Consider the following 15,118-nt stretch of genomic DNA (forward strand, 5'->3'; position numbering starts at 1 on the left):
GTCATACCAGACCCCCAGTTTGTGGGGGGATATTAGTAACAACAAATAAGACTTGACATTAGAATATGTTGCCATGTATATTACCTTATATATTGCCATTACATATACGTTCTATAAATAGGTTATTGTACTGTATTATCAGAAAGAGAAATAAAGAATACTTTTCCTTTCACTGAATACAAGTCTTCTTCTTCTTTCCAATCTATTCTTGCGGGAAACTTAAATCCAAAGTTTCTACAAATATCACATATAACATCTTTAAAAATATAAAAAAGGGTAAACTCTATTTTGTGGAAAAACAAAGAACAAGGCCTAAAATTCATTTAATTAAGTTCACACTGAAAAAGCAATCCCACTTCATTTTCATAGTTTCAATCAAAGAACAATTTTAACATTAAACATGTAATTCATTTTGCGTGTAACCATTTGAAGCCGTGTATGCGGTAGTTGTTACGAACAAATTACCTGTTGCATGACACGAATATCCAACTGATTACTGTCATTGCTTATGCAAATAGGGATCCACAATGACTTGGGGAATGAAATCTGGTTTCAAGTACCGTGAAAGCAAATCCGCATATAATTCATAACGAGCAGTCATTCGAAAGCCCCATTTATCCTTTAACTGTCTGCAAAGATTCAAGTCCATGTCAGAGACTAGCAAACCATCTCTATATCTTGACAGAGATGGAGTGCAAGATGCATCTGGGGATGAAAAATAACTAGATCCATAGAAGTGTCCAAAATCTGAATGCTGAGGTTTTCCATCACCAGATGTAAATGGATTTGGAAATGCCTCAGTCCCAACACGATTGATCGAACCAACAAAATAACTATTTGCTATTGCAGCATTTCTTGCCTGTAAAGAAGGGTTTAAAATGTTAAAAAAAAAAAATTCATATAAATAAAAATTCAAATGAGCTTCAAACAAAGATTTTGAGAAGCAAGCAAAAAATGAAATTGCATAAAAAACAACTAAAAATAAAGGATATGGGAATGCACCTCAATTGGCCACATTGGTTCGCTCAACTCTCCAACAGTAGCAGAAGGGTTGAAAACGATTTCAGCTCCATTCAATCCAAAAGCTAACCAATTTAAAGGATGGTGCCTTCCATAACAAATATTTACAGCAATCTTCCCATAGCAAGTTTCAAACACTGGATGACCTGTGTTTCCTTCCATGTAGTATGTGCTCTCGTTGAAATCCCCAACTCTAGGAATGTGATTCTGGCTCAATCAAACACAAAAAGAATGACTATATAGAAAAATATACAATGAAACTAAAAATAAGAAGAAAGTGCAGCACCTTTCGATGTATACCAATGATGTTGCCATTGTTTCCTATAATCACAGCAGTATTCCAGAGAACTTCTCCATGCTTAGCATCCCTTTCTAGAATTGGGTTCACTATGACCATACTGTACTTTCGAGCCAAGTCTTGAAGAAACTGTGTACATTCTCCATCAATTGGTTCTGAAAATTCACACCATCTTTTCTCTCGTGTGCAAAAGGCAAATGGCATCATCCATGCTTCCTGCATTCACAATACAATTCTATAAATCTTAGACTTCCAAAATTCAAATCTTTTTACCATGTTCAGAACATACTTGCAAGCATATGATGTTAACACCAGAAGCACCAGCTGCATCAATCATAGATTTTACTTTGTGTATGATGGCCTTTTTCTGTTCATTAAAGGGTGCAGTAGTAGGAAGTGTGATAGAGTTTTGGATTAGGCCTACACGAACAACTCTAGGTTGCCTTAGCGACTCTTCGTCAGCACGGAAGCAAAAACCCTGCATAGGCAAATACCACATAGTTAAAATGAAATACGGATAACCTAGAACCTATTTTCTCGAAAGCATTACGAAGACAACCAGTGAGGTAAGTTATTAATAGAGTTACAAGAAGTTAAATATTTCTTACCAGTTCCATCAAAGCATAAAGCTTATTATTTTAATAACTTTTTAGCTGACGTGCATTATATAGCAGGGGAAAAACAACAATTCAATCCTTTTACAAAGTTTAAAACATATGATAGCAGAAGCATGACACATTTAGATTTCGTTTGGGCCAGCTTTTTTATTACTTCTTAAAGCAACTTTCTAGAACAAAAAAAATATTTTTTTTAATTAAAAAAATGCTTTAGGAAACAGGAAGAAAGCCGTCCCAATCGAGGCCTTATTTGGAATTAGTTTCAATGGACATTACGGTTGCTTCTTAGGAACATCAAGTAAAATGCTTCAGCATAAAAAAAGAAGAATGCAGCAGCAAAATAAATAAAAGGAACCACGAATAAGCATGATAGAACTGACCTGCAAATCAAAATCATATTTAGTGGACAGAGAGCCAGCAACCTGAGGCAGAAGAATGAGCTCAAGAGGCTTTCCGCAGTTCAATCCCAACAACATGCGACTCACTTCCTGCGAATTTGCATGAACAGTTGGAATAATCATTTTAATCAAACAAAACACCAACTATTCTCTCAAAACTATACATCATCATATTTTTACTTATTAAAATATTCTTGACAATAGAGGGAAAATTTATTGTCTTAAAAATATACAAAAATGTCATACACAGATAAAGAACGCACAACACAAAAGAGATTCTAATATTTTTTTTATAATCGTACACTGCATACCATACTCTGCATCGCATGTCCACAACAGATCAATTATTAATCACAACCGTAATAGCTAACATTTACCAGCTCTTACTTCATCTCTCTGCATTCTACTCCAATGTCTTCTACTACTCTACACAATAGAAGTAAATAAAGCAATAACACCACGACTACCAACTTGAGATTCACCAAATTGTTTCGTTTCATTAGTCAATCGGATCATCAAGATTCAGACCAGTAAATGGTCTCACCAAAAGTGGAACCTGATAAGAAAAAAAATTGAACTTCTATTTTCAGGGTAAAGGGTTAATCCCAATCCTTACGCGCTATACGATTTCAAGCTTCGGGCTGCAAGAGAATTGGCGGAAAGAAAATATAAAAAACAAAATTCCGTTTTTTTTTTTTAAGAAACCTGGAAGATTTCGGGTTCTAGGGAGGCCTCGAGAAGGCGATGGAGAGAGTCAAAGCCATGGATAGATCCCTCCGGTACTGTTCGAGCCAAAACCCTTTCTGCTGCCGCCTCTCCATTCTCCTTCTCTGCTTGCTTGCTTTTGAGATCCGTTTCCATAGATTTTTCGATCTTAGACCGGCGTCTTGTGGAAGAGAGCCCGTAGTCTGAAGTAGGAACGAGGAGAGGCAGCCGACGGCAACGCACGGACGAATCCGATTGAGAGACGCCTGTCCGCATAAAGATACATTATTCTGTGCGGATACGGACGACATCCGCCACGTCAACTTTTTTTGTTTTTTTCTGTGTACCCGGCTGTATGGTACCGGATGACATGGCGCCAGAATAATTTTTCCCGCATAAAAAGCTTGGCATGATTCTTTTATTTAGTTTCCTATTTTTAAAAAATATATTTTATTAATATTTTATAATATTTTTTTAAATGCATTAAATCATTTTAAGACATTCTCAAAAATATTTTTAATTATTTTACTTTCACCATCATTCAGTGGCATCGATCCACTAATTGCATCACCACTATCATCTTGTATTCACCGCCACCACTAGAGGTGTCAAAATCTGATTTGAACCGAAATCCGACTCAGAAAATTGCAGGTTCAGATCAGCCCATTTTTCATAAGCGTCGGGTTTGAGTTTGAGATTCCGACACATTTATAAAATCGGGTCGAGTTGACCCAGAAACCTAAAACCAATTCGAGTTGACTTGAAAATCTCGCTATTTTTCTAGACTCGCGTAGGAGACTAAGAGAGAATCCTTGTCAGCTACATGGCTTGCTTCCACCCGCATACCGCAAATCCCAGAAACCTTACTACGATCCGCAGTTCCCGTCAGAGTCGGCCAGTCCCGTAGTCCACAATAATCTGCACAGTCGTACGTAGGTCACCTGCAATTCGCTGACGCGTTCATGCATTGAGTGCAATTCAAATTCCCGCACCTATATCCGATCTTCGGCACTTGCCTCGAGTCAGGCCAAGCTTCCCATACCCCCACCCCGGTCCCCGCAGCTAGGTTCGCAAGTCATGCCAGGCCAACTAAGTAACTTGGCGGGTCGGGTCCGGGTTGGAATTCTTGACCTAGTTGTAAAATCGAAACATATTAGGGTAAACATGTTTGGACCTGAATCCGACTTGTTGACCCATTTTGACATCTCTAACCACCACCACAATGTTGCGTGTATTTAATATAGTCGTATAAACCGACTTATATGATTTCCAATAGAAATAAAGATAACTTTTATGTGTATTATGTCAAAATATAAATAAAAAAAATTTGATCCCAAATGACCAACAATGTAATATTAGTTTTAGTTTTCATTAAGGGATCATTTATTTTGCTAAAAAAATGAACACTGAATAAAAAAAGCATAGGTTTTCAAAACTTAGTTGTTTGGTTCGATGAAAAAAATAATGCAAAATAGTTTTATTGATGCATTTAGAATTCATAATTTAATTCATTTTTCAATGTATGTGAACTTGATCAAATTTGGCTAAATTTCAGATACAGTGCAAGACCACCGCCTACCCGATTGTCTAGCGCCCACTAACAGCCGCATGCCACTAGATGTTGTCACCCGTCTACCCGATTGTCCAGTCACCACTGACAGCCGCCTATCACTAGATGTTGTCACTTGCCCTCTGATGTCCATCATTTCTGAGTTTTATATTGAATTTATTTTACTTCAAACTAAACATAAAATCGTGATCTCCTTCATTTTTTTTACACTCAATTAAACAAATTAAAAAAATTTGTATACACTATATTTATTTACTATATATTTATTTTTCCTCAAACCAAATAGCCCTAAAATAAATATACATTTATATTTGATGATTTATTGGATATACTTACTTAGGGTTCATTTGTAGTTTTAGCCTTCTTTGGTTTGAAATAGTTGCAATAATTTTATTTCGCTATTAATTTTTTATTATATTTTAAAAAATTTATGTATTGAGAAGTAGATTTTTACAATTACTTGATCAGGTTGTTATCATGAGACTGTTTGTTTAACTGGCTTCCGCAATAGTTTTTCCTTGTTTGGATAGGTCATGGATTTCCTTATATCCCTAGTGAGGGGGAAGAAGGCTGAAATGGCAACATATTGATTTGTTTGATTTTTTTTTTAGTTCCTTTAATCTATTATTATTAGTAAAAGATCAGTGTATCTTAGGTTATAGTCCGATTATTGGTTATTTTAGGCTTGCTTTCTATGCTTTTTAAGCAACTTTTTAGTAAAAAAAATTTTTTTTTTACTAGAAATCAGCTTTAAGAAGTAGTAAGAAAGACGTCTCGAACAAAGTCTTAGGCTTCATTTGGGACTATTTTTTTCCTGCTTCTTAAAACAGTTTTTTAATACAAAAAAATTTAATTTTTGTATTAAAAAATTATTTTAAGAAGCAGGAAGAAAGTCATCCCAAACAAATCCTTAGTGAAGGGATGAAAGGTCATCATAAGTGTTTTTGGGGCTTAAGCCATCATAATATATCTTGCACTTTGTAATTTTAGTTTTGTTATTTATTTCTTAAACGCTTGTTTCTTTGTAATAATACTTTATTTATTTATTTTTTCATCCTTGTTTTTTTGTTAATAATACTTTATCTTGTTTTTTAAAGATATCTTATAGCCATTTCTGCTATATTGGAAAGTGAGATGTAATTTATAAATAGTTTTAACAAATTTATACTTAACATTTTGAATACTAGTATATCTTAAGTGTATTTTATATTCATATTTTCTTAATGAGCCGGCTCAAGAGCTTGAGTCTAGTCAGGACTAGCTGAAGATTGGCTCATTTACTCATCGGGCTCAATTCATGAGCCATTTATTGAGTCGTGTATGAGCTAGCTCATTGCTTGACTCACTTGGACCTCTAGTTCTAACAGTCTAATTTTGATCAATATATTTGAGGCTAAGCTCTTGTCATTCCAAAATTAAAAAAAAAAAAAAGAAACACATACAATAACAATCTCTAAAAGCATATTTATTTTTCTAAACTTTATTTATTTTTATTTTATATCTACTGTCTATCCTCTACCATGCCCCAAATGTCTTATCTCTCCTCCCTATCTCTTCCTTCATCTCCCTCTCTCGTTCTTCCTTCTTGAGGGAGTCACGAAGGTGAGGGAGGGATGACTTAATGCTTTAACTTTAATAGTTTAATATATATAATAACTCTTTTAGTGACCTAGTGCTACAATGTTCAGACGCAGTGCCTCATGTTGGATTCAGAATTACTGTAGAACGGAGACTCAAGTGTCGCGGCGGTGGATTTTGGCCCCGGTGTGCACACCAAAGCACAACGCTAAAGTGTTTTAGTTCAAATAGAAATTCAAATTTTATTTTAAAATATTTTTTCATATCTTTGGTCATTATAATCTATCCACCTTTAAAAAATATTGCCCTCAACATTTCTATGAACAAAAACAAACCGATGAAAACAAATTCAATTCTTAAATTCGCCAAAACAAATCAATACGATTCAAAACTAAATCAACATAAATTCATTCAAAATTTCAAAAACAACATTGATCACTGACTTATCATTCATTGCATTCACTCAATCACAATTTATGTATCTTTCCTAATCAATTAGCACACAAACTCAACAAACACACATATGCAAATCAATCAATTAAATGCGGAGTTGAAAATTTATACTACCCCACTCATAATCATTTCCTATGGCTCTAGTTGGTTACAATTCAAATATGACAACAACCGCTCTGATGCCAATTTAGTCACGCCCAAATGCATTCTCTCTCCCCCACTCTCTTCCATCCTCTCCCTCTCCCATTCTTCTTTTAAAGACGTTTTATGGTATTATCTCGATTATAGCTTATAATTGATGATCAATTACGCTGACGGGTAGAGAGTGACGACTTTTAATGATATATTAAAAGTCACATGTAATAATAATGATAAAGAAAATAATAATAATAATAATAAAGATGATAAAGATCAATGAATACAAATGAAAGATGATGAAAACACTACATTAAAGTTGAATGTCATACATTATTGAATCACATACTAAATCATATATACATTAATAGTTTTGACAAATTGAACTGTAATCTACAAAGTTAGCATCCTATGCGATTGATTGAACCAACAAAATAACTATTTACTTGATACGTCCTAAAAATTTTATCTTGACCGGGCACGAATCTCAATGCAAAATCAAGTTGGAAACTTCCAAAATTAAAATTGGGACCATCCAAATCTGATTTCAACAAACTTATAGTTGAACTGAATGTCTCGGAAATACAAACCCAACGACACCAAATTAGACTGAATCTGAGCCCAAATGGGTCCAAATCAAGGGTCTGAAGCGCTGTTGGAGGGTTTGAACCACAATTTCGATTACCAAATGGTTTTCAAACATGATGTGCTTATAATCGAATCGAGCGGCTCGACAAGACAAATCTAACGAGCCCAAGATCAGTGAATTCTAACATCACTAAGACATTCAAATGTCCATCAGACGGTCCATGATCAAGGGATTCAACATTGACAGTCCATCCAACCACTCCCCATTTACCCCTGATCTCTCAACTATTTACGGGTCATGTCACTCCAAAAATCTATAAATAGACCCCTAATTTCTCTTAAAAGGGAACTAAAATAATGAAGAAGAAAAAAAAGAGAAGGAAGAAGCTCCTCCTCGACCACCGCCGGACCACCACTTGAGGCCCTCACCTCCGTCGGATCACCGCCTGACGTCGTTGCTCCACCGAACCACCAATTGAGGCCCTCACCTCCGCTGGACCACCGCCTAACATCGTTACTCCGTCGAACCACCACTTGAGGCCTTGAGCTTCGCCGAACCACCACTTAAGGCCCTCACCTCCACCGGACCACCGGCTGACATCATTGCTCCACCGGACCACCACCTGACGTCGTTGCTCCGCCAAACCACCACTTGAGGCCTTGAGATCCACCAGACCACCACTTGAGGCCCTCACCTCAGTTGGACCACCGCCTGACGTCGTTGCTCTGTCGGACCACTGCTTGAATCCCTCACCTCCGCCGGACCATCACCTGACGTCGTTGCTCTACCGGATAACTACTTGAGGCCCTCACCACCGTCAGACCACCGCTTGATGTCGTTACTCCACCGAACCACCACATAAGGCCTCTACCTGAGGCATGGACTTCCGCCAAACCACTACTTGAGGCCCAGACTTCTTCCCGAACACCTGACACCTAGAGTTCTACCAGAGTACCGCCCTACAACAACGATCTTTCTGACCCCAATATCCTGCCAACTACAATCTTTCAGACCTTTGTCTTCTGCTAACTACGGTCCTTCCGATCTCTGTCGCATACTATGGTCCTTCCGACCTCCATCACTAGACAACAATCTTTCCGACCCCGGTCTCATGCCAACTACAGTCTTTCTAATCTCGATCTCTTGCATACTACGGTCCTTCCGACCTACATCGCTAGACAAATGGTCTTTCTGACCCCTGTCTCCTGCCGCCTATGGTCTTTCCGACCACCGTCGCCTACTATGGCCCTTCCGACCTACATCGCCAGACAACGTTCTTTCTGACCCCTGTTTCCTACCGCCTATGGTCCTTCCGACTTATGTCGCCTACTACGGTCCTTCAGACCTACATCACCAGACAATGGTCTTTCTGACCCCTGTCTCCTCCTACCTATGGTCCTTCCGACCTCCGTCACTTACTACGGTCCTTCCGACCTACATCGCCAGACAACAGTCTATCTAACCTCAGTCTCTTGTATACTACGGTCCTTCCGACCTACATGGCTAAACAACGGTCTTTCTGACCTCGGTCTCCTGCTAACTATGATCTTTCGGACATGTCTCCTGCTAACTATGGCCCTTCAAATTAAACAAACATATTTATGTTGATTATTGTAACTCCCACCATGTAATGTGCTCTATATGATGTACATTTGTACCATCAAACCCAGGCCTTCCCAAGGAAGGGTCTCATTTGTAATCCACTACAAATACTAGTGAATTCATTAAAACGGGCCAGGCCCTATGGTTTTTTCTCCTTTTCAGGGGTTTCCACGTAAAAACTTTGGTATCTCTTATGAACGCTATACTCTCTCTCTTATCTGCTTGTGTGTTGGATCTTCGTACAATGCTAAGACGTTAAACTATATATTTCTCCACCTGCCATGAATACTCCAGGATGCAACATTACTATTGCAACATTTCTTGCCTGTAAAAGAAGGGTTTGAAATGAAAAAAAAAAAAATCAAATAAATAAAAACTCAAATGAGCTTCAAACAAAGATTTTGAGAAGCTAAGCAAAAAAACAAAATTGCATAATAAACACCTGAAAATAGAGGATATTCGAACGTGCCTCAATTGGCCACATTGGTTTGCTTAAATATGTAGGAGTGCAGCTTATTCATAAATGTTAAATGGAATATTTTGATAATTTTCGACGAATCTAAGGACGTTCCATCACCCGAAAAGATCTCTATTTATCATTTTATATTTATTCGAGCATCCCGACTTGATCATAAACTCAAAATTAAATAATCGTAACGTTGTCAAATTCACCCCATCAAGACCATTATTTGAATATAAGAATGTAAAATGAAAATGATGTTCGACCCACAAATGGCATCGAGAAGTTTTCAATAATTCTTCGATGTTTTAATTTAAACTCATTTGGATTCTAATGCAAACTTACTTAGTATCATTGGGTTTGGCTCATCAAATTGTACTACTTTGACTATAAGTTTGCTAGAAATTTATCGGTAAATTTAGGCTTCGTTTGATTATTCCTCTCATTTTGTAAAGGATAGTTTTAGAAACATTGGTTAAGCGAATGAAATTTTCTAACGGAGAAGCATATATCAAAAAGCTTCTCAAAACAATAAAAAAATGAAGTTCTAGAAGTGTCTAATGTACAGCGAACAAAAAAATAATTTTGCCGTTTCTAAATAGTAAAGGTAAAAAAAATGCCGAAACAAACAAGGCCTTAAAATGGAGCAAATACGTACAAAAGATTTGACATTTTCTTTCAAAACGCTTCATCATTCGGATTATTAAGAATCTCTTAATTATAGACAATTCATTTAACATTTAAATGAATTGTAACCTCAAAATTGAGTGATATTTTGATCTTTATTAAATCAATGTTTTAAGATTTTTAACTTTATATTAATTAATTTAGTTGGGTTCATTTGAACTCATGTCGGATCATTTTTGATGTCATTGGCCTCGTCTCATTAGGATGCTCAATTTGGCTGCAAATTTACTAAAATCAAAGTTTGGAAGATTCTAAATTCAATTTAAGAAATTTTTTAAATAAATAATACATCAAAATTCATGACAATTAAATAAAATTTATTGAGAGCTATCTATCAGCTAATTTCAATATCAAACAAACATGATAAAGCTCTTTATAAATATTGGAAAGACGTGAATTATTTTCAGATTACTAAAAACAGAGTTCGGACCATTGCTGAAAGAAATTATAAGAATTTGTTTAAGGTAGCTTTTTCGTTGTTTTGCTTTTTAGATAATAAACACAATTTTATTTATCTATTATTTTCTATATGCATTCTTGTTGCTTTAAAAAAAGAAACTAGTGGAAAGCTTCTTTTTGCAATAAGAATAGCTAAGTTATCTTTCCACATCAACTTCACAATAAAGTTTATAAAATGTTGTTATCGTCCCAATCAGACCCTAATGAATCATCATAAATCGCCTTGAACGTGCACAAATCTCAAGTCATATCTCAATTGAAAACTTTTAAAATTAAATCGGGACCATCTGAAGTCTAATCGCAACAAACTTATACTCAAATTGAACGTCCTGACAAGATGAACCCAACAACACCAAAATATCTCCAATCTGAGCCCAAATGGGCCCTAATCATTAGCTTGAAGTATGTTTGAAATATTTAGAATATTGATTGGGAGACCAAATGATATTCAAATATGATATGCTTATAGTTGAATCAAATAGCTTAACGAGACAAATCCAATGAGTCAAAAATTACTTAATTATGACATCATTAAGCCACTTAAATGCTGGACGAATGCTCTATGATCGAGATGATCAATACAGATTGTTCGATTAAGCACTCCAATTTTGCTCCAGATCTTATCTATATTACGGAGTATGCAACTCTTAAAATCAATAAATAGACATTCGCTCTTTACATGAGGGGGACTATTGGAGGCTTTAACTATGGGCCAGAGACTCAAGAAAGCTCTAAGGCTTGAAGAGTCCCGGAGCTCCACTTAGGCACTAAAACTCGGTGAACCCTCGCTGCACAACCACTATTATTGGACGTCTGCCCAACCATCTTCATCGGACCTTAGTCCGATTACCAACAAGGAGTCTCTGTCGAACCTCCGTCACCTACCGAATTCAGTCCCTTCGACCTCCCTTCGACCTAAGTCACCATACTATAGTCCTTCGGTCTTCATTGCCCGACTATTGTCCTTTTGAACTCCACAGTTTATCGACTACAGCTCTTTGACCTCAGTCACCCTAATATGGTTCTTCCGACCTCCATAGCCTAATAAAAATCTTTCCAACCTTTGTCGCCTGCCGACTATGTTCCCTTTGACCACTGTAGCTCAACTATGATCCCTCTAATCACTGTGACTTGACTACGGTCCCTTCGACCACCTTTGCATGACAAAGGTCAACTCGACCTCCATCGTATAATGACCATGGTCCTTCCAACCTCCGTCACATGCACACTACAGTCATTCGACCTAATCGAGTACGACCCTCTTGATCTCCATTGTTTGCTGGCTACGATCCCTTCGTCCTATATTGCAGCAAATTATGGTGCTTCAAACCTCTGTTACCCACCAACTAAGTCCCTCCGACCTCTGTCACCTCTGTCACCCATTGACTACGGTCCATACAACTTTCGCTCGTCGACCATAGTCCCTCCAACCTCCGTGGCCCGCTGACCACGATCACTCCGACCTCAATGATCCAACTACAGTCCCAGCAACTTTCGTCACCTCGCTGACAATAGTCTCCTCAATCTCAATCACCTGACTAAGGTCCCTCTGACCTTCATTAACCGACTACGATCTCTCTGACATCCTCACTTGACTATGATCCCTCCGATCTTAATCACTAGACTAAAATATCTCTAAACACCATGGCCCGTCGATTATGATCCCTCCGAATATTCTATTATGCAACATACAGTTAGTTTGACGCTTTCCGTTTACGATTATATATGAATTTACCATTAATTTTAAGTCCAAATCCACTTTCATTTATTGGATTGCGATCCTCAAAATTAGTTTCTTTCAGCTTCTTGCCAAACAAAAAATTGTTTGCTCCATTTGAATCAAAGGAAAATTAAGGAACTGAAATGAAATCTATAAACAATTAAAAATGTAACAACGAAGAATTGCTTTAAAATTTTCAAGCCCGAGTGATGGTCCATAGGGGTGTAAATGAGCCATTTTTCATTTTCCATACCAAGAATTCATTCAACTAAATTCTGATTCGATCTTATAAAATAATTATATCTTAAATTATTATTATTACACATGAAATCAAATCAAAAATTTAACCAAACAAAAAATATTTTTAAATTAATAATAATCCACTATTAGTAGAGCAATACTAATGATAATTCATTCCAGAAATAATTTCCAAAAATATTACCGCCGTTGTGTTCAGTGAAGAAAAATAAAATAAAATGAAAGGGAATTTATACATACACCATTGAAATTTTATATGTTTAATATTTAACAATTTATATTTATTCGTATAATATTTTAATATCTAAATATAATTAAAATTGCATTTTTAATATTATACAGAAATAGAATATGTTATGAATAAATATTAAAATTTAAATATTAGACATTTAAATATATCAAAACTCAATGGTGATAAATAATATGAGAATATCTTAAGATTTTTGTATATATTTAAAAATTATAAATTTATTTTAAAATTAATATTATATTAATTTCGAAATAAATTTAATTCTTTTTTAAACTCTTTATAATATAATTTATATTGGAATATTGACACCATATTTTTCTAGATAAATCCCTTAGTTTAGAACTTTAGACGGAGCGAAAGACGGCAGATTATTTTTCCCAAAAAAAAAAAAAGACGGCACGATTTTCAATGCTAGGAACAGTAGCATCGCCGGAGACCACTCCTCTAGCCGCAGGAGTCGCCGGCGATTCGTGCCTTTACACGCTCGAACCGGTAAACAGAACAGGGTATTGTGATCCCTCCCGGATGCCGGTACCCGAACTCCTCCTCGACCTCCCTAAGAAGCTCTCCGAACAGCGGATGGTTAAAGTATACCACTGGCACAACGTAACGCTTCGGCTGCGCGTCCACTACCCCCTTCTCCCCGCCGCCAACGTACACCACCAAATGTCCCTTCGGCGGCCGCTTCTCTCCTTCGCCGCCGACGACCAGCTTCGGTTTCTTGAGCCGGTGCTTCAGCGATAGGACCCACCGCGCTAGCTTCTCCATTCCCGGGGGTGAACCGCTGTTTTCCTCAGTGAACTGGTAGCTCGGCGGTTCGAGGAGGCTGTAAGCTGTCGACCGGCCGGGGAGCATCCATCGCCAGCCTTGAACCAGCCGTCGCCGGAGCCGGGGACCTCTGGCTTTGTTAAATGGCATGAGATGCTCCGACCGGCGAAATCGTTTTCCTTTTTTGGTTTTTGCTCTCGGCGTGAGGGGATGAAGGGTGGGCGAAAATGCTTTGATAAAGGGAGAACTGGAGGAGTGACGGGGGTTGAAAGGCTGGGTTCACATTTGTCGACGGCTCGCGTACGGTCTGGTTCAGTTAGACCGGTCCGGCCAGGAAATTAGCTGGGGGTGCATTTCTTTTGGGGTTTAAAAACAAGCACATGCGACTATAATATTTTAAGCATTAAATAATTTTAAAATTTATTATAATTAATTTATTTACAATTAAAAATACTTTCATCTCACACGCACATATATATACATATTCTATAATCATAAGTTTATTAAATTTACATAAAAGATAATTCTAAATAATTTTAAAAAATAATTTGTTTTAGTTATTTTAACAATTTCATGAACATAGAGCACTAGCTCTATTGTTTGTCCTTTAGCTTTTAAGTTTAAGTTTTAAATTTGAGTCAAATTTGTTGTGGAAAGTATATTCGTTGCGATATTGATTGAGATCGAGTATTTCATTACTGATATTTAGCACAAAAATATATAGTTGATAGAGTGAGAAAATTCAATAACTCTTTTTTCGTGAAAACTCCAAAAGGGAAAAACACACAAAGCCTTGCCAAAGTGAGAAGATTTTATTGCACTTAAGTGAGTTACAAAGCTTGATTCCTTAATTTGAAGACGATAAAATTAAAATTGTTTGGAGAGTTGATCAAATTTCATATAGGTACTCGAGAGCTTGTAATGACCATGGTCGGACGACGAAAGTTCGTAGTCTGGTAGCAACGGTTGGGTGAAGAGCCAGCAGGTGTTGGTGGAAGAACAGAGATCCGATGGTGTATGGACGAAGGTTTGACGGCAGTTGGCGGTCGGTCGATTAGGTTTTAGGGATCATTTGGTCATCCAATTAATGCTTTGAACATTTCAAACATGCTTTGGTACCTTGATTTGCACCGATTTAGGCTCGAATTAGACCAATTTTTGTATGATTGGGGTTGTCTCCTTGAAATATTCAGTTTAACTATAAGTTTATTGAAATTAGAGCTCAAATGATCCCAAATTTGATTTTAAAAGTTGTCAACTAAGATTTAATTCAAGATTCAAAATTTTTATGATATATTAAAATTTAAATTTTTATACAATATTTACCCTTTTTTCATTAAAATTGGATTGTAATAATATTTACATTAATTCATTTATGCCCTATTTAAAATTTATTAAATATTTATGATAGATTTTAAAATTTTAAAAATAGCTGCCTTTATAAGAATAATATATTTTTTTAATTATAAGAAAAGTGTTACAACAGCTAAGATAAATTTGTTTTTTTCCCAAGAAAAAGATCCAAATTGATAAATGAATCATAAAAGCATA

General features: G+C 36.4%; 2 protein-coding genes across 2 annotated transcripts; both read right to left on the reverse strand.

Annotated features, from left to right (window-relative positions):
* Positions 1–295: 295 nt before the first annotated feature.
* LOC110110642 (beta-ureidopropionase) lies at positions 296–3,323 on the reverse strand. The gene is made up of 6 exons (XM_020842222.2): positions 3,039–3,323; positions 2,316–2,423; positions 1,608–1,796; positions 1,307–1,534; positions 1,003–1,227; positions 296–859 (listed from the first exon to the last, which is right to left on the reverse strand). The coding sequence occupies exons 1-6, from the start codon at positions 3,312–3,314 to the stop codon at positions 500–502; spliced, it is 1,386 nt and encodes a 461-aa protein (XP_020697881.2). The 5' UTR covers positions 3,315–3,323; the 3' UTR covers positions 296–499.
* Positions 3,324–13,132: 9,809 nt separating this feature from the next.
* On the reverse strand, positions 13,133–13,884 carry LOC110110676 (auxin-responsive protein SAUR21). Its single transcript, XM_020842271.2, has one exon. The coding sequence runs from the start codon at positions 13,715–13,717 to the stop codon at positions 13,244–13,246; it is 474 nt and encodes a 157-aa protein (XP_020697930.1). The 5' UTR covers positions 13,718–13,884; the 3' UTR covers positions 13,133–13,243.
* Positions 13,885–15,118: the final 1,234 nt, after the last annotated feature.

The sequence above is a fragment of the Dendrobium catenatum genome, unplaced genomic scaffold (assembly GCF_001605985.2).
Source record: "Dendrobium catenatum unplaced genomic scaffold, ASM160598v2 fragScaff_scaffold_1639, whole genome shotgun sequence".
Taxonomy (NCBI): Eukaryota; Viridiplantae; Streptophyta; class Magnoliopsida; order Asparagales; family Orchidaceae; genus Dendrobium; species Dendrobium catenatum.

Coding starts and splice junctions, on each gene's coding strand:
- LOC110110642 (XM_020842222.2), bottom strand. CDS start 3,314: ATGCGGACAGGCGTCTCTCAATCGGATTCGTCCGTGCGTTGCCGTCGG. Junction 2,424..3,038: donor TAGAACCCGAAATCTTCCAG/GTTTCTTAAAAA, acceptor GCAAATTCGCAG/GAAGTGAGTCGCATGTTGTT. Junction 1,797..2,315: donor AATATGATTTTGATTTGCAG/GTCAGTTCTATC, acceptor TTGCCTATGCAG/GGTTTTTGCTTCCGTGCTGA.
- LOC110110676 (XM_020842271.2), bottom strand. CDS start 13,717: ATGCCATTTAACAAAGCCAGAGGTCCCCGGCTCCGGCGACGGCTGGTT.